The 21,619-nt window shown below is 39.2% G+C and overlaps 1 protein-coding gene across 1 annotated transcript in view; it reads left to right on the top strand.

Annotated features, from left to right (window-relative positions):
• The window catches only part of snx19b (sorting nexin 19b), a 160,782-nt gene that overhangs the window by 104,726 nt on the left and 34,437 nt on the right, over nucleotides 1-21,619 (top strand). Inside the window, exon 9 of the mRNA XM_072593220.1 lies at nucleotides 17,349-17,533. Coding sequence (XP_072449321.1) covers nucleotides 17,349-17,533 — 185 coding nt within the window. The remainder of the gene's footprint in view (nucleotides 1-17,348; nucleotides 17,534-21,619) is intronic.

Below are 21,619 nucleotides of genomic sequence, written 5' to 3'. Positions count from 1 at the left end.
AAAAGACCACTTCCTCCGTGACTCCCTCGTCAGGTCCACACCCCCCACCAACCCAACCTCCACTCCCGGCACCTTCCCCTGCAACCGCAAGAAATGCAAAACTTGCGCCCACACCTCCCCCCTTACTTCCCTCCAAGACCCCAAGGGATACTTCCATATCCGCCACAAATTCACCTGCACCTCCACACACATCATCTATTGCATCCGCTGCACCCGATGTGGCCTCCTCTATATTGGGGAGACAGGCCGCTTACTTGCAGAACGTTTCAGAGAACATCTCTGGGACACCCGGACCAACCAACCCAACCACCCCGTAGCTCAACATTTCAACTCCCCCTCCCACTCCACCAAGGACATGCAGGTCCTTGGACTCCTCCATCGCCAGACCATGGCAACACGACGGTTGGAGGAAGAGCGCCTCATCTTCTGCCTAGGAACCTTCCAACCACAAGGGATGAAGTCAGATTTCTCCAGTTTCCTCATTTCCCCTCCCCCCACCTTGTCTCAGTCAAATCCCTTGAGCTCAGCACCGCCTTCCTAACCTGCAATCTTCTTCCTGACCTCTCCGCCCCCACCCCACTCCGGCCTATCACCCTCACCTTGACCTCCTTCCACCTATCGCATTTCCAATGCCCCTCCCCTCAAGTCCCTCCTCCCTACCTTTTATCTTAGCCTGCTGGACACAATTTCCTCATTCCTGAAGAAGGGCTTATGCCCGAAATGTCGATTCTCGCTGTTCCTTGGATGCTGCCTGACCTGCTGCGCTTTTCCAGCAACACATTTTCACCACTTTATCCATGTACAGACAACAAAAAACTGATCTGTGGACATGAGCTTATATACTACACAAATGGTGATGTTCACTATTTCACTTCACAAGAAAATTGCCAACTGCCAGATGGCCTTCCTCATATTCAGCAATGCATTAGCCAGAATTTCTTGCAGTTCAAAATCAGGAATATCCTATTTTTGGGATAGTTCTTCATTCCCTATTAATAACTAATGTGGTGGTTTCAGAGTATTGGAATAATTAGGTTTATAGTGCCATATTTCTTCATTCTTGCTATCAAGAATATTCCTGATCCTGACTGCTCACTCCAGCTTAACCAGAGTGATCAGTACGTTCTGCAGCTGATTTCACTGTCCAGGTCTGTTTACTTCTACCTCGACAGCACTATTTACCAAAATGGTTACCCACAGACCCTTGCTTCCCTAGACTCGATACTTCAAATGCCCTCTTTCTTAGCTTTATAAAGTCCTTCATCAAGAAATTCCAAATAGTTTAAAGTTCTGAAATCAGCCTCCTGCCTCACTTTCAATCCTGCTGGCCCGTTATATACTGATCATCACTGACCCATGCAGTTGACTCCTTGTTTCCAATGAATTAAATTTAACTTCCTTGTACTTGTCTACAAATCCATAAATGACCTTGCTAACTTCCTGATCTATAATCTCGTCCAGTTTTTAATCCAATTCAGTTCCATGATTTGAGTCTGCTTTGCATTGCATTCCTCCACTGCTGACTATCTCTCTGGAATGCATTATCTCAGACACACTATCATTCAATCTCCTTTTATATCTACTAAAGGTCTTCAGAAAATGCGTTTGTTAAAATATAAGTGCAGGCTGTTCTACATATGCTGGAGGAAGGCTGGAAATTGCAGTTTAAGATCAAGATGAAAATATTGCATATTTGTGTGAGAAACTTGTTTTTCTCTCCATTTCAGATGAAGGAAAGATATAAATGATATTGAACCATCAGAGGACTCTTAAGTGAAGTTGGATTACTTGTGACTAAGTACTTAGTCTTGGCAACATAGATAAACCTAATTATTCCAATACTCTGAAACCACCACATTAGTTATTAATAGGGAATCTGTTCATATTTGAGCTTCTTTAGAAAAGCTGGAATGAAATTTCAGCCCGGACTTTAGAGAACAGCCGTCGTTTCTGAAGCTTGCACCAATAGTTTGTTTATAATTCCCAACATAGGAACATTTTTAAAAAAACATATTTCATGATCTTTTAGAAAAATTGTTGCTATCACCACAGAAGTTAAAATAAATCAATCAATTCTTCCACAATCATTCAAAACAAAATTCTCAAAAAGAAATTAAAGTAAAACCTGACTGTAATTTCAAAGATCTCCCTTGATGATCTGCCTTCTGTGTCCTGTAATCATGACTTTTGTAAGTCTCCAGAAAGAGCATTTTAATTACTGCCATTCAGTAGACCAGAACATTAGAATTTGCAGCATTTTTAGGTCCTTGAGCCTTCTCCACCATTCAATATGATCTTGGCTGATCTCATCTCAGCGTCAATACTACTTTCAAGTGCACTCCCCATAGCTCATTAACCCGCTACTAATTTAAAAATTGTCTATCTCCTCAAATTTATTCAGTGTTCCTATATCCACCATACCCTGGGGTAGTGAATTCCACAGATTCATGACCCTTTGAGAAGGAATTCCTCCTCATCTCTATTTTAAGTCTCCCACCCTCAGCCTGAAATTTTGACCTCTTTTTCTAGATAGCCTCACAAGGGAAATCATCCACTGAATGTCTACTTTGTCAATCCCTTTTAATATCTCATATACTTTAATTTGATCTCCTCTCATCTTTCTAAACGCCAGTGTGTTTAGGCTTAAAATGGTCAATCTCTGCTTATAAAATAAACCTTTCATCCCAGAATGGCAGATCATAATGATTAAAGCAGTTACGCCATCACAGGATGTGCATGTTAACTTAACAATTGCCAGTTTTGTTTAAATTTGCATTCTCATTTCAACTGTTTGGATGGTGTTGAATGTTTTTGCTTTACACTGGAGCTGCAGGTACAGTGTGAACACAGCTGAACCTAGTACCAAACATATACTAGCATAAGAGTCAATGTGTGACGTTGGAAAAGCACAGCAGGGCAGGCAACATCTGAGGAGCAAGAAAGTTGATGTTTCGGGCATAAGCCTTTCATCACATATTCCTGAAGGACTTATGCCTGAAACATCTATTCTCCTTGGCTGATGTCTGACCTGCAGTGCTCATCCAGCGCCACACTTTTCGACTCTGACTCTCTAGTATCTGCAGTCCTAATTTTTTTCTATATATGAGCATAAAGCAAAGTGAAGCTCCCTGGAGGAGATCGTCTCATTACACTTAGCTTAAAAATCAAATTAGATCTTGACACCTGACTGACATTTCAAGTTTAGAGTTGTTGTGAAAGAGTTTTGGTTCTGCTTTGATTCTAAACTCATGAAACATGAATACAGTGTGACATCTAAAAAAGTTAATCAGGATGTGTGGAGCAGCTTGATCTCTCATATGGCTACTGTTACAACAGTACCTACAAAACTTAATTCTCATAGATGAAATGCCTTAAGTTGCTTTTCACAGGTGTGATAAGGCACTATATCAATGTAAGCTTCTTTCACATTATCATATCACATTGAATTCTGAACTCATGCTGTCATCAAAAAGAATTCCAGTAAAGTTGACTAGTTGTAATTTCGCTCATTTAGTTATTTATTATCCTGGTTGTTGGAGTGTAATGAGGCATAAATACCAGTTAGCAGCATGCAGTTTTCAATGATGTCATACTGTGGTTGTGTGCATCTGTTACATGCACTTAAAGTAATTGATGACATGCCTGCAAAAACAATCCAGAGCAGTGGAGGAGAAGAGAGAATGCACTCTTTATGAACACTAAAATTTAGGTACTTTTACTCACACTATAGTAACATCTTCCTGTTATAGTTTTTGTTAAGCACGCTTAACAAAATAACAAGGCATTATAGTTATTAGGGACAAATAATTCCTCATGCTTCTTAGTCCATTTTCAATCCGGCATCAGAATTGAAATTTATTTTAGCAGCAATTAAAGAGCAAAATAACTTGAAGTGAGACAAAGCTCTAAGTGTTATTATAAGCTCTTGCAATGCACCCTGATTTTGCGGTAAGTAACAGTGGAAGAATTTAACTCTTAATGATCATATGTATCTTTCAGTCTTTTTTAAAATTTAAATCTGTTAACAATTTAATAATTGTATATTAATGAAGGCTGGTGCGGGGAATTGAACCCGGCCTGTTGCCACCATGCTGCATCACAAATGAGCCCTCCAGGCAATTAAGCCATGAGGTCCCACCTTCTCAATCTTTCCCCTTACCTGAGACTTGATAACCCTTAGGTTAAACTACCACAAAGTGACTGTCTAATGAGTGAGCTGCCCTGTGGTCCTTCATGACTGTGGTGGCTTTACTATTAATGAAGGGTAGCATCACTTAATCGTTAGGATGTAAATTTATCATCTCAGACTTGTGAAATAGGATGCAGTATCTTTATTTGGAGGTGTAACAGCTACATATATATGAGACTAGGTTAGACTTTCTTTTGATTGCAACACCAGCAGCCCAGTCTTGCATCCATTGCAAAGATTCTCTCTGCTACCAATCAGATTTCCAAGGTCAGGGGAATTTTAAATGATTTTGCCAGGATACCATCTTGGGACTTGACACCTAGCCAGCTGGAGCATCAAGAATAGCATTTGGCTAGCTGATGAGAATTCAGAATTCAGAGCCGGGGCAGGTATCAGATCTTGTGGTGGGAGAGCATTTTGGTGATAGTGACCACAACTGCCTCACATTCTACATAGCTATGGAGAAGGAGAGGATTAGGCAAAATGGGAGGATATTTAATTGGGGAAGAAGAAACTATGATGTGATTAGACATGAGTTAGGAAGTATGGACTGGGAGCAATTTTTTCATGTTAAATGCACTATAGACATGCGGAGACTGTTTAAGGAACAGGTGTTGTGAGTGATGAATAAATATGTCTCTCTGAGACAGGCAGGAAGGGGTAAGATAAAGGAACCTTGGATGACGAGAGCTGTGGAGCTTCTCGTCAAAAGAAAGAAGGTAGCTTACATAAGGTGGAGGAAGCTAGGGTCAAGCTCAGCTCTAGAGGATTACAGGCAGGCGAGGAAGGAGCTCAAAAATGGTCTGAAGACAGCCAGGAGGGGGCACGAGAAAGGCTTGGCAGAACGGATTAGGGAGAACACAAAGGCATTTTATACTTATGTGAGGAATAAGAGAATGGTTAAAGAAAGAGTAGGGCCGATTAGGGATAGCATAGGGAACTTGTGTGTGGAATCTGAGGAGGTAGGGGAAACCCTAAATGAGCTTTTTGCTTCTGTCTTTATGAAAGAAACGAACTTTATAGTGAATGAAACCTTTGAAGTACAGGTGTGCATGCTGGAATGGATAGAGATAGATGAAGCTGATGTGCTGAAAATTTTGTCAAACATTCAGATTGACAAGTCGCCAGGCCCGGACCAGATTTTAGATTAGATTAGATTACTTAGATTACTTACAGTGTGGAAACAGGCCCTTCGGCCCAACAAGTCCACACCGCCCCGCCGAAGCGTAACCCACCCATACCCCTACATCTACATCTACCCCTTACCTAACACTACGGGCAATTTAGCATGGCCAATTCACTTGACCTGCACATCTTTGGAGTGTGGGAGGAAACCGGAGCACCCGGAGGAAACCCACGCAGACACGGGGAGAACGTGCAAACTCCACACAGTCAGTCGCCTGAGGCGGGAATTGAACCCGGGTCTCTGGTGCTGTGAGGCAGCAGTGCTAACCACTGTGCCACCGTGCCGCTGCTTTGGGAAACGAGAAATGCAATTGCTTCGCCACTTGCGAAGATCTTTGCATCCTCGCTCTCCACTGGAGTTGTACCTGAGGACTGGAGAGCAGCAAATGTAATTCCTCTCTTCAAGAAAGGAAATAGGGAAATCCTGGCAAATACAAACCAGTAAGTCTCATGTCTGTCGTCTGCAAGGTGTTAGAAAGGATTCTGAGGGATAGGATTTATGACCATCTGGAAGAGCATGGCTTGATTAAATGCAGTCAACACTGCTTCACAATGTTATCGAGTTCTTTAAGGATGTGACTAGGAAATTTGATGAGGGTCGAGCTGTGGATGTGGTGTATATGGACTTCAGCAAGGCATTTGATAAGGTTCCCCATGGTAGGCTCATTCAGAAGGTCAGGAGGAATGGGATACAGGGGAACTTAGCTATCTGGATACAGAATTAGCTGGCCAACAGAAGACAGCAAGCAGTAGTAGAAGGAAAATATTCTGCCTGGAAGTCAGTGGTCGGTGGTGAGTGGTGTTCCACAGGGCTCTGTCCTTGGGCCTCTACTGTTTGTAATTTTTACTAATGACTTGGATGAGGAGATTGAAGGATGGGTCAGCAAATTTGCAGACTACATAAAGGTTGGAGGTGTAGTTGACAGTATAGAGGGCTGTTGTAGGCTGCAGCGGGACATTGACAGGATGCAGAGATGGGCTGAGAGGTGGCAGATGGAGTTCAACCTGGATGAATGCGAGGTGATGCATTTTGGAAGGTCGAATTTGAAAGCTGAGTACAGGATTAAGGATAGGATTCTTGGCAGTGTGGAGGAACAGAGGGATCTTGGTGTGCAGGTACATAGATCCCTTAAAATGGCCTCCCAAGTGGACAAGATTATTAAGAAAGCATATGGTGTTTTGGCTTTCATTAACAGGGGGATTGAGTTTAAGAGTCGTGAGATTTTGTTGCAGCTTTATAAAACTTTGGTTAGACTGCACTTGGAACACTGCGTCCAGTTCTGGTCGTCCTATTATAGGAAAGATGTGGATGTTTTGGAGAGGGTTCAGAGGAGGTTTACCAGGATGCTGCCTGGACTGGAGGGCTTATCTTATGAAGAGAGGTTGACTGAGCTCGGACTTTTTTCATTGGAGAAGAAGAGGAGGAGAGGGGACCTAATTGAGGTATACAAGATAATAAGAGGCATAGATAAGAGTCGATAGCCAGAGACTATTTCCCAGGGCAGAAATGGCTAACACAAGGGGTCATAGTTTTAAGCTGGTTGGAGGAAAGTATAGAGGGGATGTCAGAGGTGGGTTCTTTACACAGAGAGTTGTGAGAGCATGGAATGCGTTGCCAGTAGCAGTTGTGGAAGCGAGGTCATTGGGGACATTTAAGAGACTGCTGGACATGCATATGGTCACAGAAATTTGAGGGTGCACACATGAGGATCAGTGGTCGGCGCAACATCGTGGGCTGAAGGGCCTGTTCTGTGCTGTACTGTTCTATGTTCTGCAGTATTTCAAAATCATGGGACTGGACAGTTTGATATCCGAACTATTACTCTAAGTAATTTAAATTTTAAGTTTACCGTCTGTCTGTACCTATAGCTATAGTGAACACAAGGGCTACGCATGTATCACTTGTGTCTGATGTTGCTAAGGTGGATATGACATATTCTTGTCACTTGAGAAACTAATGGGACTAAAGGCAAATGAGTTGCCAGGACCTGTTAGCATCCATCCAAGGATTTTAACAAAAATAGCTGCAGAGATGGCGGAGCCATTGGTCAAATTATTCCAGACCAGATTGAAGTTTGGGAAAGTTCTGCAAATTGAGAAACCTCTAATGTGACATCACTGTTCACGAAGAGAGCAAGATAGAAAGCAAGAAACTGTAGACCAGTTAGCTCAACATTTGTTATTACGAAAGAAATGGCAAGATGTTTAGAAAAACTAAATCGAAGAGTCAGTTTGGCTTTGTGAAAAGGAAATCATATTTGACAAATTTGTTATGGTTCTTTGAGGACATAACAAGCAGAGTTGTTAAAGGGGAATCACTAGATCTGTATTTGTATTTCCAGAAGACTTTCTTTAAAGTGCAATATAAAAAGGTTATTTCACAAGAACAAAGCTTACTGTGTTGTGGGTAGTGTATTGGCATTAATTGAGGATTGATTAACACAGAAGACAAAAATTCAGGATTGATGGATCTTTATAGGTTGAAAATTAGTGGAATGCCTCAAGGATCAGTCCTAGGGCCTCAATTATATACTATCTATCTATGCCTGACTGGGAGGAAGGGGCCTGACTAAAATGTATCCAAATTTGCTGCTGACACAAAAATAGGTGGGAAGACATGTTGTAATGAGAAGTTAAGGAATCTACAAGGGATATCGATAGTTTGAGTGAGTGGACAAAAACTTGTCACATGAAGTGAAATGTAGCAATGTTTGTGGTTTTGCACTTTGGTAGGAAGAATCAAATGGCATTCTATTATTTAAATGGAGACAGACTCCAAAAATTGCAAGGAACACTGATCTGGGTGTTCTTGTGCATGAAATACAATGACAATTATAGCACGTAATTAAGAGGCAAATGAAATTTTGACCTTTATTGCTAAGAGATTGGAATTGAGTAGAAGGAAGCCCTTTTTCGTCTGTACAAGGTGTTTTTGAGGCTGCACCTGGAATATTGTGCATAGTTTTGGTCCCCGTTGTATGTTGATGTTGTATGGAGTTCAAAAGAAATTCAATAAGATGATATCTGGGATGAATGGATTGACTTAACAACAATAGCTAAACATGTTAAGCCTTTATTCATTAGACAGTAGTAGAATGACAGGTGATCTCATTGAAATTCTGCAAGATGTTAAGGGGTCCTGACAGGATAGATGTTGAAAAGGTCCTAATGTTGGGGGAATTTCAAACTAGGGGACATGGTTTCAGAATAAGAGGCCATTCATGTGAAACTTGGATAGTAAGGAATGGCCTCTTTCAGATGGTAATGAATTTCTGGAATTCTCTACCCCCAGAGAACTGTGGAAGTTAGATCACTGAAAATATTTAAAGAGGAGGTAGATTGATTTTTGTTTAAAATATTGAGCTGACAGCTATGAGGAGTTGGTACACAAGGAGAGTTGAGATTTACAGCAGATCGGCCGTGATCTTATTGAATGTCCAAACAGCAAAATGAGCTATCCGTGCTCTTATTACTTATGCTCTTAAAGACAACATTAACACAAAAGCAGCAATTACAATGATCTCTTAGGGCATGACATGCAGTTTCCACCCCCTTTTGCAGTAAATACCAATTTAACTGATCATCATCTGATGCCTAGAAGCAGTGTGTACTATCTGTAAGGTGCACTGCAAAAATTCGCTGAAGATCTTTCGACAGCACCTTCAAAACCCATGACCACTTCCATTTAGAAGGACAAGAGCAGCAGATATGTGGGAACACCACCACCTGCAAGCTTCCCTCCAAGCCACTAACCATCCTGACTTAGAAATGTACTGCTATTCCTTCAGTGTTATTGGGTCAAAATCCTGGAATTCCCTCCCTAAGGGCATTGTGGGCATATCTACAGCACATGGACTGCGGCAGCTCACCATCAAGGGCAACCAGAAACAATCAATAATGCTGGCTTAGCCAACGATGCTCACGTCACATGACTGTATTTTTAAAAAATATAACTTCAAGACAGCTGCTTTTCCAGAGAAGCTGCAGCTTAATTACAAAGGTGAGGTTGTGATCCAGTTACATAATTACAATATTCAGGGCCACCTAACTGCAGAGACCTAGACATGGACAGAATAGACCTCGGTAAGTATTAAGGCATTTTTGTAAAGTGTTTTTGCAGAAGGGGAGGAGCCAGAGTGATCCTTACATGTCACAAGGAGACTTGAGGCTTCTGATGACCTGGACCATTCCTAATTCTGATCATAGTTCCCCCTCCTTTCCTTCACTCATGAATTAGCCCCTGCAATACCATGTTTTTACTGTTCTTTCCCACCAGCACTTATGTTGTTCTGCTTGCTTAGGGCATTTGTAATGGAGTAATAAATGGAGACCTAGGTGTTAAGATGGGTCAGGGTGCATGCTCTGGAGTGCTGATTTGATCACCACCTACTTCAGACTTTGCATCACTGATTCCTGCCACAGTTAAAATCAGGGCTCAATGGCCTAACTGTCTCACATTGAAGGAACTCTGAACAGATATCTTTTTAGAGCAATGACACTGGTTTGAAATGTCAATCAGACAATTTAATGTTGGTGAAAATTGTTGAGGGTGAATTTCCTCCAATGTCCTCTTGATCATCTGCTATCACTTTGGCAGAAGGATTGAGAAAATTCTGGAAAAATATTTTTGTGTTGAACTAAGGACTTGATGGTTTGTTCACTGAGGTTATTGGAGGACAAGTAGGAGAATCTCCCAGAGTTCATCGCTGTTGTACAACATTGACTTTGCTTTTAGGGTAGAACTGTTTGCAGGTGCAAAGCAGATAACATTGACCTTTCCTACTCCAGACGTGATGTCATCATTCAAGCAGACATACGAATAAGCTTATCTTTGGGGAAGCAGCCTTCCTCATAAATTACTGCCATTGGCCCTTTTGAAATGTGACATGTTAAACAACTTAACAGGTCTTCAATACGATTGAAGAGAACAGGCTGTTGAGTCAATGTTAACCTGAATGATACTGCAGTAGTGTCAGCTAGTGTATGTAATTTAGAAATACTGAAGCTGTCCGAACAAGCTCTCAGATAATTTATTGCCACATGGGCAATTTGAAAATTTATTTTATCTTACAAGTAGCATTTTAAAAAAAATTCAAATGACATTTTTAGGAAGATGTAGTATAAATATTGTAAATTGACCAACTTCAACTTTCTCTATCCAAAACGTATTCTCTTGTTAATCAATACACAGATACAGGCATCAGGCATGATTCAGAATCGATAAAACTTGAGTGAAACCTTTTGGTATGATTAATCCCATGTTTTTTTATTTCCAATGCTGTTGCCATCATTCATACGGCTGTGAAACAGAGTGGCATTGCAGAAAAATATTAAACACCTCATGCTTATTCTTCTTAGTACTTGGCTTTATTTTTGTTTTCAAGTTGCAGATTGGAGAGATTGTGGCATTATTATACTTTAGCGTGCAGAAGAATTTCATCAGAGAAGACTCAGATTCTACTTAACTGGTCTTCTTTATATATTGATTTGAATAAAATTAATTTGGACTATTAGCTAGACAGGAGAAGCTAACAACACCAACTTAAACGATTTTATTGTGAATATAATCTAATGGATTCCAAACGAAGAAGAATAGTCCTCCAATAGTAATATGGTGTACTTATTCTTTCATTAAAACTAGACTTTAATTCTTGACAGAAGAAAGAAATTACTTTAAAGAAAAAGTTGAAAGTTGTCAGTAGTATGCTATTCATGTCAATTCAGTTTGTGTCTGTGTCAAAAAAATTGTGGTAAAACTGCAAGCATGAATAAAAGCAAAACATGAATGATTAATCACAAATTACAAGTTATACGTGATGGACATATCGTTTCCAAGTACCAGTCTTTCTTCACCTTGTTCAGTTTATAATTGTAGGGCTCAGGAGTGTAGGACATGGTACAGCATTAGACTAACTGCTTCGATTAATATACTGGTTTCCACTGCATTTCAAGCAATTTATAAATACCTGACAGTCAGCGCTATTATGCAACAGTATCAATAAATTTAAAAAATGACATAAAGCTCCTGAAAGTTAGCATTATACCTAACCCTTTATACAATAGTTTTTAATTTACATTTCAAGCATTAGTAATTGCTAAGGGATTTATTGTAGTCAATCAATAATTAGGTCATTTTATAATATTTAAGATTGAGTGAAATGTAAATCAGTATTGATTTAATAAGACACTTCTCTATTGATTCAGAAGCATAAGGACAGTGGGTTCATGGGCACACCGCCTCTTGCAGGTTTCCTCCTAGCATTGCCCTGATGTGAGATAATGTCACTGTTCCTTCATAGTCATTGGGTCAAATCCTGGAATTCCCGACATGTCAACACTGTAGGTGAACATACATCAAGTGGAATATCGAAGCGTTATAGAGACAATAAGAGGGCGGTTGAGAGACTTGGGTATACTGGAGGAGAGGTGCTGCTATTCCAGAATACTTGAGTGTGAGTACCAAAGACTCTGCATGAAAAGAGAGCCTTTAGATATTTGCTAGCACTTGGGGATGCCCTGACTCATGAAAGAACTGAGAGAGATATTCTGAGCATTAGACACTGAAAGACGTTATTGGGCATTGAAGTATAATTGAAAAATCTGCAGATGCTAATTAAAATTCACAACCAACTTCTCTTTTTAAACTTTTAATCTTGGAACAATGCATTAGGTGTTTTGTGAACGTTGGTTGCTAAATGGAATTACTTCAGATGTCCACAGTACCTTTCAGACTAAACACAAATGTTATTGTGCATTTGAGTGGTTCTGTCAACACTTGAGTTAATTGAGTTCAAGTGATATGTTGAAGGAAACCTCGAGATTAAAGCTATCTTTCTTGCACAGTATTCCCAACAACTTCAGGCCACTCTATCATTTAAGGAAGAGATAGACAGATTTTTAAATAGTAACACATTGAACAATTATAGGAGTGTGCAGGAAAGTGGAGATGAGGCTGAGATGAGATACGCAAGATCGTATTGAATGGTAAAGCAGGTTTGAGGAACTGAATTGCCTACTTCTGCCCCTAGCTCTCATGTCCTTATGAATAGTTTGCCATTAATACTGATGCAGAGGCTGCATCTGTATTCTTCAGAACTAAATGTGCTATAACTGATTTTCCATGAGGCAAGATGTGTTCAAGGAAAGCAGAGTTAAGTAATGCTGTTATTTGTGCAAATGGGATTGGTTTTCGTTTCTAAAATAATTGAAGATACCTCCTTGTTTGACAATAAATGATCCGAACAATGAAAATGTTTACCTGGAGGTTTTTAATACCCATGAATATCAGTTATGAGGATGCAAATGATGAGAAAATATTAACATGCCAATCTTTTTAATGGCAAAACATGTGTACATAATGTTGATTATGGAATAATTGTCTTTTATTATTGTCAGAAAAATGATCTGGTTTTATTTGGCAATAAATTGCATCTCACAAGCTAAAATATGTAACTTCAAAAGTCATGTTTTCTTCTGGTTTAACTTTCATTTCAACAATTATTTTTCATCAAACTGTTTTAAGTTGACTGTGGATCAACTTTCTTTTTTGTCTTTCTCCAAAAATCAGTGTAAAACCAGACTAAAGGCTTTGCTTGCAAATTTGAAGCCTTTCATATTTCCATAATATGAATACGCAACAGTATTTGAGTACACAAACATGTTTATAGATAACAAGTATTTAGTCTATACCTGCCGTGTATTCAGGATATAATTATGTTTATGTGGAATGAAAATCCATTCATTCAGCTGGTGATGCATGTATATCAGGAATCAATAGTTAGATGTGTAGCTCGTATCAGATTAGCATCCACAGGGAAAGCAAGCAGCAAGTGCTGAAGCTTCTTAACCATGTTGCTAAGTCTTTGGGATCAGTAGAGTTAGACTTTGCGTTTTTGTTAATTTACAGAAGTTTTCAGTCAAGATAAAATGAGCAGTAATTTGCTTCACCTATCAGAAATTAACTTTTAATGTCCTATTTTAATTAATATTAGCATTTTGTGCATTTAGTCATTGACTGTATGTTGAAATCCAGAATTGGGAGAAGTTACTTCTGTAATCAGAAGGACAAGTATAAAAATTATGCTCTTCAAATAGATTCTTGGACTATTGGGAAACCATTGATAATATTAAGTAAAATAAAGAAGTGTGGCTGCTGGAGGTCTGGAACAAAAACATAAATTGCTGACAAAACTCAGTAGATTGAGCAGCATCTGTGGGAAGAAAGCAGAGTTAATGTTTCAAGTCTACTGGCTCTTCATCAGAAAATAGAAATTGCTAACAAAACTCAGAACTTCTCTGATGAAGAGCCAGTAGAGTTGAAACGTTAACGCTGCTTTCTTCCCACAGATGCTGCCAGACCTGCTGAGTTTTGCCAGCAATTTCTGTTTTTGTACTAATATTAAGTGTTTGGGATGGAATTTTAAAGAAAAATTAGGTACTTTGTTATCATTTCATTTTTAATATTCTTATAACTTCCTTGACCTGAAGTGAACTGTTCACTGTTGTGTTAAGGTACTTGCAGCAAAAACATTTTGAATCCAATGTCATGTCTGAAGTTATGTTACCTAAGATTTCATTGGATGTTACAAATTTTTCAAGTCACCTTGGGCTTAACCAAAATTACTCTGAGGTAAGAATGAATAAGTATTATGATAGCACAAGGTGTATTCCACTAATTACTGAATTCAATCTGCAGAAAGAAGAAAAAGTCCTAGTATTTACATTTCTGTAATTTATCCAGTCAGTCCAATGTTGAATCATGTCCTAAATTCCTTTGGTGGCACACTGAGCTTATATAAAATTGCTGAGCCAGGGAAGTCTTAAAAGTAACAGACTGAATTTCTCATCTAATGTATTATTTCAGACATTTATTTGAGCCTTTGTCCCCATTTGTTAGAATCATAGAAACCCTATAGTGTAGAGAGAGGCCATTTAGCCCATTGAGTCTGCAGCGATCCTCTGAAGGACATCCACCCAGATCCACCCCATCCCCACTTCCCCACATTTACTGCGGCTAACCAACCTAGCCTGCACATCTTTGGACTGTGGGGAAAAAACTAGTGTACCCTGCAGAAGCCTACGCGCACACATTCGGAGAACATGGAAGCTCCACACATTTAGTCGCCCGAGGCTGGAATCGAACACGGATCCCTGGCGCTGAGAGGCAGCAGTGCTGATCACTGAGCCATCCTGCCATGTTAGTCAATAATTCCTGCTCTTTGTAGGCAAGCATGCACACTCCATGAGGAGAAGAGGTTTGAATTGAGTTTAGCTGTGCTGTAGTCTGGTAAAAACAATGACTGCAGATGCTGAAAATCAAATATTGGATTAGTGGTGCTGGAAGAGCACAGCAGTTCAGGCAGCATCCAACGATGCTCTCTCCATGCTTCAGGCTCACTGCCTTTATTCCTGATGAAGGGCTTTTGCCCGAAACGTTGATTTCGCTGCTCGTTGGATGCTGCCTGAACTGCTGTGCTCTTCCAGCACCACTAATCCAATATGTGCTGTAGTCTGGCCTGCTGACACTCAGTATTACTTATTTCTTATAAAGAACCATTTAAATGAGAACAGACAATCCATCAAAGAGTTGATGCAAGTTGGTTTTAACCATGCCTCACTGACTGTCCACGTAGTTCAGTAACTCATTTATCAGTTCTAATAATCTGATCATGTTTTGTGACCAGTGCCTTTGTAGTGTGGGGCTGGATTTTCCTACCTCTACCTGATCAAATTGAGCACTCATGCTCACACTTGCCAGCAGAAAGACTGATTCAAAATTGTCTGGGAGATAGCCTCCTACTGGCCACCACCCAATTAAAGATGAAGGTGGGTTCTGTACGATGCCTACTCTATCAGAGGACAGGCCATTCTGAAACCACAGCAGTCTTACCGGGAGAGGCAGCAGTGTTGACACAGGACTGAGACTGAGCGAGGGCCTTGACATGGAGGCAACGATGCTGCCTGCACAGATATACAGAAGTGAACAAGATAGTGGTTGGCAGACTTCCTGTCTCTAACTCTACCTAACTTTCTGCAGGGAAGCCTCCTCCTTGGGAGACCACAAAATTATCTCCAAATGGTGATTTGAACATTTTCATTGGCTGTCTGCCTCCATGGTCCAGGTGACTAATTTTCTTCCCAACCTGGCCCCTGGGAAATCTTCCCACTGGTGGGAATCTTGATCTCTCCATGCACCGTCTCCAAAAGCTGGGAAAATAAGTCTGTTCTGTTTTTATGTAGTAAGATTTACAGTTTTTGTAATAGTAATAAGTTACGAGGTTTTTCTGAACATGGAGTCAATTACATAAAACTGCAATCAGCTTAAGTTTGTCATAGAATCTACAGATCAATTTATATTTATGAGTTTTCTAATAATTAAATTAATTATTGAACTTTGAACTGTCCTTAATTTTATGAAAAAACATTAGTATGTTGATACCATTACTTTAAACAAAGCTTTTTACGTGATTGGCTCACTTTTTTTTGCCCCCACAGTTTGAACACATAACCTCCGTGTAAAATGTTATTGATTAGCTCACTGCAGATCTTGAGTGTGAAAGAGTTAACAACAATTTAAAAATACTTTTGTTAGAAATAATGGCTTTCACGTGTGTTGTTTTGGATCACTCTGTAAACCTTCCAAAATATAATAAGGTTGCCATTGTGCCTTTCTCTATTAGCCACTCCATGGATACATTTAATGAAATCAAAATCAATACTTAGTTCCATCCATTATGCTTTTCTCAATTGGCATTGAAAGACTTACGAACAGTTCGAGGTTTCATGTCACATGTTAGGGATTTCTTTTTATGTTGTATCAACAGCAGTTAAGTCTTAAATAACACTGGTGGTCTAAAGATTGTTTTCTCATTTATAATGGTTGTGTTGACAGAATGCCATCATTAGCATCATTGCACTGGATAATTATTGAATTGGTTTAGGTTCCCTGTTTAGATTGATGCTTGCACACAACCATCTCCAGAATATATGATATGCCAGTAGTGTAACGATTTTAGATCAATATTTTGTCACCGTATGACCCTCTGTTTCAGTTAGAATGTAAATGTAACCGGAGAGAAATTGGGGAAAAGAAATGAGCAACACATCACTGCAGAGCTGCATGGTGTGAATTTTCAGTGAATTTTAAGCTGCTAGAAACACTTAGGAATTAACTCAGCCTAAATTAAAGGCCTGCACAATTGGAACCAAACTCCATTTTTGTGTTACTTGGCACTGCCACTGTTACTTCTTGAACCTACTACAAATCACGCGTAATACCCGGCTGGGAAATTGCTGTTTATTCCATTATTTAAAGGGGCACTCATTTTCTATCGTCTAAATCATTGTAAACCTTTAACATACACAGCTTGTTTGGGGAAATATCATGCAGAATACATATTTCTCGCAATCCCAGGTTGATGCCATGGGAATACATAATGGAGACCATGAAATTATCATTGATTGTTGGAAAACCCCCATCTGATTCAGAAGTGTCCTTTAGAGAAGAAGGTCTCCCACTCTTATTTCGTCTGGCCTGTGGCTGACTCCAAACCCACAGCGATGTAGTTGATTATTAATTACCAACTCTCACAGCCAAACAAGTCATTTTGTTAAAAGCAATTAAGGATGGGTGGCAAATACTGGAGTCTGCATCCTATGAAATAATGAAGGAGAAGAAACTTGACCATTTTTGGGTGCAGAATCTTTTTCTAGTCCCCGTCAGAAAAGCAAATGCTTCTAACACTTAGGTAAGAATTGAAGGCATTTGCTTTCTGAAAATAAGAATATTTTTGGCTATTCCAGCCTGGTTAGAGGCTACGAAGCAGCAGCGCATGGAGCAACAGCTGTAAGGAGACCATAGTGGAGAAATGAGACTGAAAGACTTTATTTGTGTCTGATTTATTGTTTACTTATTGATTAATATCGTGCATTCATTTTCTTGTATACAGCTTCATTCTGTATCTTCTATTTACAGGTGGCTCGAGGTCCAAATTATTAATCTGACATGTACTCAACATTGGGTTGTGTACCTCAAGCTTTTGCAGGAAGCTATCTGGCCTGGAGGAACTTTACCTAAATTTCCGAAGTCAGTCAGAACACAAGAACAGAAAGTACAGACCAAGGAATTGGCCTTCCAATGTCTCATGAAAATGCTGCCAGGTTAATATGTTTTTTTTTCCTTTTGTAATTGGGCCAACTAAACTCAATGTTAATTCATGACTGTGAATTAATTACCTTTAATGAAAGCAGAAAATACTGGAAATGCTCAGCATGCCTAGGAGCATCTGTGGAGAGAGAAACCGAGTTAATGTTTCACATTGATAACTTGTTAACTCTGTTTCTATCTTCACAGTGACTGCCCTGAATGCTGAACATGTCAGTATTTTCTGCTTTGTTTTAGACTTCCAGTGTCTAAATGTTTTGCAATCTGATTGATGTCTGGTTTTTAATGTTTTGAAACACATATTGAGTATGCCAGTAAATGGGAAAGTCCAGGAGAATACTTATTGTCTGAGGTGCTTCTGATAGAGCTTTCATCCACTTGAAAGTGTGCAAATTTGAATGAGGCAATATAACTTTGGTTTTACTGATATTAAAAATATTCTCCAACATTTGAAAAGAGATTATATTTACGCTAAGGAATAATGAGTTAACTAGCTAACTAACAACAGTATTGAAGGTAAACCTCAGTGATCAAAATATCCAAAATAGAGAGCATTATTAAAATCTAGCCCAGTTGTACAAAAGCCATGGTTCCAACACAGCAAATGTGTTTGATCCTCTGACATTGTCGCGATTGATACAACTGAGTGACTTGCTGGACCATTTCAGAGGACAGTTGAGAGTCAGTCACATTGCTGTGTGTCTGGAGGCACATGTAGGCTAGACAATGTGAAGATGGCAGATTTCCTTCTCTGAAGGACATTAGTGAGCCAGATGGGTTTCTTTGACAATTGGCAATGGTTTTGTGGTCATCAGCAGATTCTTAATTGCAGTTTTCAAAATTAAATTCAAATTCCTCCATTTGTTGTGGAAGGATTCAAACATGGGTTTCTAGAGCATTAGCTGAGTTTCTGGATTAATACTTCAGTGGTAACACGACTAGACTGTCACCTCCTGCTTCATCAATGACCTTCTCTCTACCATAAGGCCAGAAAGGGGACATTCACTGATGTTTGCACAATGTTTACTGAGAAGACTCAAATGATGCTACTGAAGTAGTCCATGTTCAAATGTAACAAGATCTGGACAATACCCATGCTATTGGGGGGCCTGTAGTACAATCCTGTCAAGGTGATCATCCCTTTCCTATTCTTAAGTTCTACCCATATAGATAGCTTCACTGGACAGCCCCTCAGAAATATCCTCTCTAAGTGCTACAGTAATGTTTTCCTTATTCAAAAAGACTACACCCACTCCTTTCCTGCCTGTCTTCCTAGCCTTCCCTTGGCATCTAAAAACTAAACATGGAGTTGCCTTTCCTGAACTAAGTTTCTGTAATAGCTATGATGTCACAGTCCCTTGTTCCCAAATGTGCCCTGAGTTCATCAGCCTTATCTGTAAGACCCCTTGCATTGAAATAAATAGTTTAATTCTTCAGAACTACCTCCACTCTCCTACTTGGACCATTGCACACTCAAATTGTACCTATTTGTGGCAGGTACAATGTTAGTCACCTTACCTCTAGTCCAGAAGGTCTTTGTCAAGTCCTCCCTTGGGATGTGGCCAAGGAGTTATGTCACAACACATCCAAATGAAAAGAAATTCCTCCTTGCCTCCATTTTAAAGCAACCTCTTAACAGTAATATATTTTTGTTTTTCTTGTTATTGTGAGTTGGGTAGGTTTGATAACTTCAAGTGTAATTGGGATGTAGGTATTACTGATCGTAGACCTAGTAAAAATGCAATTTCTTAACCTAGGCTGATTTAGAAATGATTTAATGCATCCTCATTGAAGTTTTGAATACCACAAAACATCCATCAACAGTTGTTAAGCCACAAAATATTTACAAGGGGAAAGAGCGAGCAAAACATCTAATATTTTGAGTGTTGTTTTGAATCTCAAAAGGGACTCATCAGTGAACCCTTTAATTAAATATATGCTGCTTGGTAACAAAAAAAAATATAAGCATATCATCTGAATGGTAAGAGGTTGCAGAGTTCTGCAATGCTGAGAGATCTAGGTGCCCTAATGCATGAATCACAGAAGATTAGTACGTAGGTACAGCAAGGAATTGGAAAAGCTAATATTATGTTGTTTTATTGCAACAAGAATAGAATCCAAGAATAGGCAGATTATTTTTCAGATTTACAGGGCATAGTCTACAGCTTCTGAAGCACTATGTATAGTAACTAGTTAGTGTACTGTCGGAAGGATGTTAATGTTTTGGAAGCAGTTCAAAGAAGATTTACTAGACTAATATCTGTAGTGAGCAGATTGCCTTAAGTGGAAAGGCTAGGCAGGTAGGCCTAAATCCTTTGGGAATTTAAAAGAGTTAGAGGTGACCTCATTGAAACACATAAGATCCTGAGGGGACTTGACTGGGTGGATATTGAAAGGATGCTTCCTTTAGTGGGGGAATCTGGAACTAAGGGTCATAGTTTAAAAATAAGGGGTCACTCATTTAAGCCAGAGATGAGGAATTTTAGTTTCCTTTCAGATTGTGCATCTTTAGAATTCCCTTCCTCAAAAGGCAGTGGCTGCAGAATCTTTAAATATTTTTAAAGGCAGCAGAAGGGGATGTAAGACTGTTAGGGTGTACGTGAATTTCGAGTTGCAATTAAGATCAGATCATCCACAATTTTATTGAATGTCAGAGCTGTCTCAAAGGACCGACTTTTGTTCCTTGTTTGTGTGGTACTTGGATGTATTTAGTCATGGAGGATTGCCATGAGTTTTTCACTTAAAGAAAGACTAAAATTATTAACTTTAAATTGATGCTTGTTAATTGCAGGGGACATTAGCATGCTGTATTTAATAGGGTTAGATGTCTGTTCTATCTTGTTTGAGATAATGTATGGCCATTTAAAATGTTAATTGGTGAGAAATTCTGTTACTGGTTGAAGAATTATTCAAACTAGGTCTGCTTCATTAACTCTCTTCATTAAATCAATGGCCTAGATGCACTTTTATGGTCAAGTTCATATCTCTTCTCTGATTTCAAAACTCCCAGTTGTGTAAGCTATTTCTTTTGGCATTGGGAATATGCTTTGCCTTATTTAACTGTACAGAGACTTCTGCAATTATACAAAATACTGGTTGAGCCCTAAACACTCCTCCTTGTTTCTTTTAGGCAGTTGATTTAGTCCAAGAGATTAAGCACCTTAAGCGGAAAAGGCATTTTTTTTGAAGCAGTGTTTCATGTTATTGGTTTGCTTATCAGGGTTTAAAGCGTTTAAAATATTAATTCACATTTCATGTGAATATTAGTCCAAGTGGAAGATTATCGAGCTCAAAATTATGCTCACGTTTTGATTTCCAATAATGTCATGTTATCAATTTGCTTTTAAACAGTGATTATTTTTGTTAGAAAAAGGCATATGGTGGAAAGGCGCATGTTTATCTGTTGCCTTTATGCTCCATCCTTGGTTTAATGATAGAACTCTCATCTCTGAGTTGAGAGTCTATATCCCTCCTCAAAAACTTGAATTGTCTGCCTTTCAGAGTCTTGCAATCTTTTATAGCCACAAAGAGGAGCAGAAGACTTTTCTGACCAAGTTTTATTCCTCAACCAAATAAGCAAAGCAAATTAACAAGGTCATTATCACACTGCTGTTTGTGGGACCTTGCTGTTTGCAAACTGCCTGCCACATTACTATTGTAACTGCACTTCACAAGTTGGCTTGAAAATGCTTAAGTGTTTCGGAATATTCTGAGTTGTGAAATGTGCTCTATAAAAGCAAGTTGTTAATTTCTTTCTCTCACCCCAGTTTATCCTCAGGGTGTCCTGAAGTGCTTCACAGCAAATGAGTTGTTTTTGAAGTGTTTTGCAGATAAGTGCAGCAACTAATCTGTTCACAACCTCCCTCAAATAGTAATCTCATCAATGACCAGCTAATTTGCTTTTGGCTGTGGTTAAATGATGAAAGATCATTGACCTGAAATGAAAACACTTACTTTCAATGTAGAAACTGTCTGAAACAGCTGAATATTGCCAGAATTTTCTGTTTTATTTCAGATTTCCAAGTTCCTCTGCTATATTTTGTTTTTGTAACTGACTTATAGTCTTTACGTTTTAATAGTGC

The sequence above is a fragment of the Chiloscyllium punctatum genome, chromosome 23, assembly GCF_047496795.1.
Source record: "Chiloscyllium punctatum isolate Juve2018m chromosome 23, sChiPun1.3, whole genome shotgun sequence".
NCBI classification, from domain to species: Eukaryota; Metazoa; Chordata; class Chondrichthyes; order Orectolobiformes; family Hemiscylliidae; genus Chiloscyllium; species Chiloscyllium punctatum.
The sequence above is the reverse complement of the archived record's forward strand: the minus strand, read 5'-3'. Positions and strand labels throughout refer to the sequence as shown.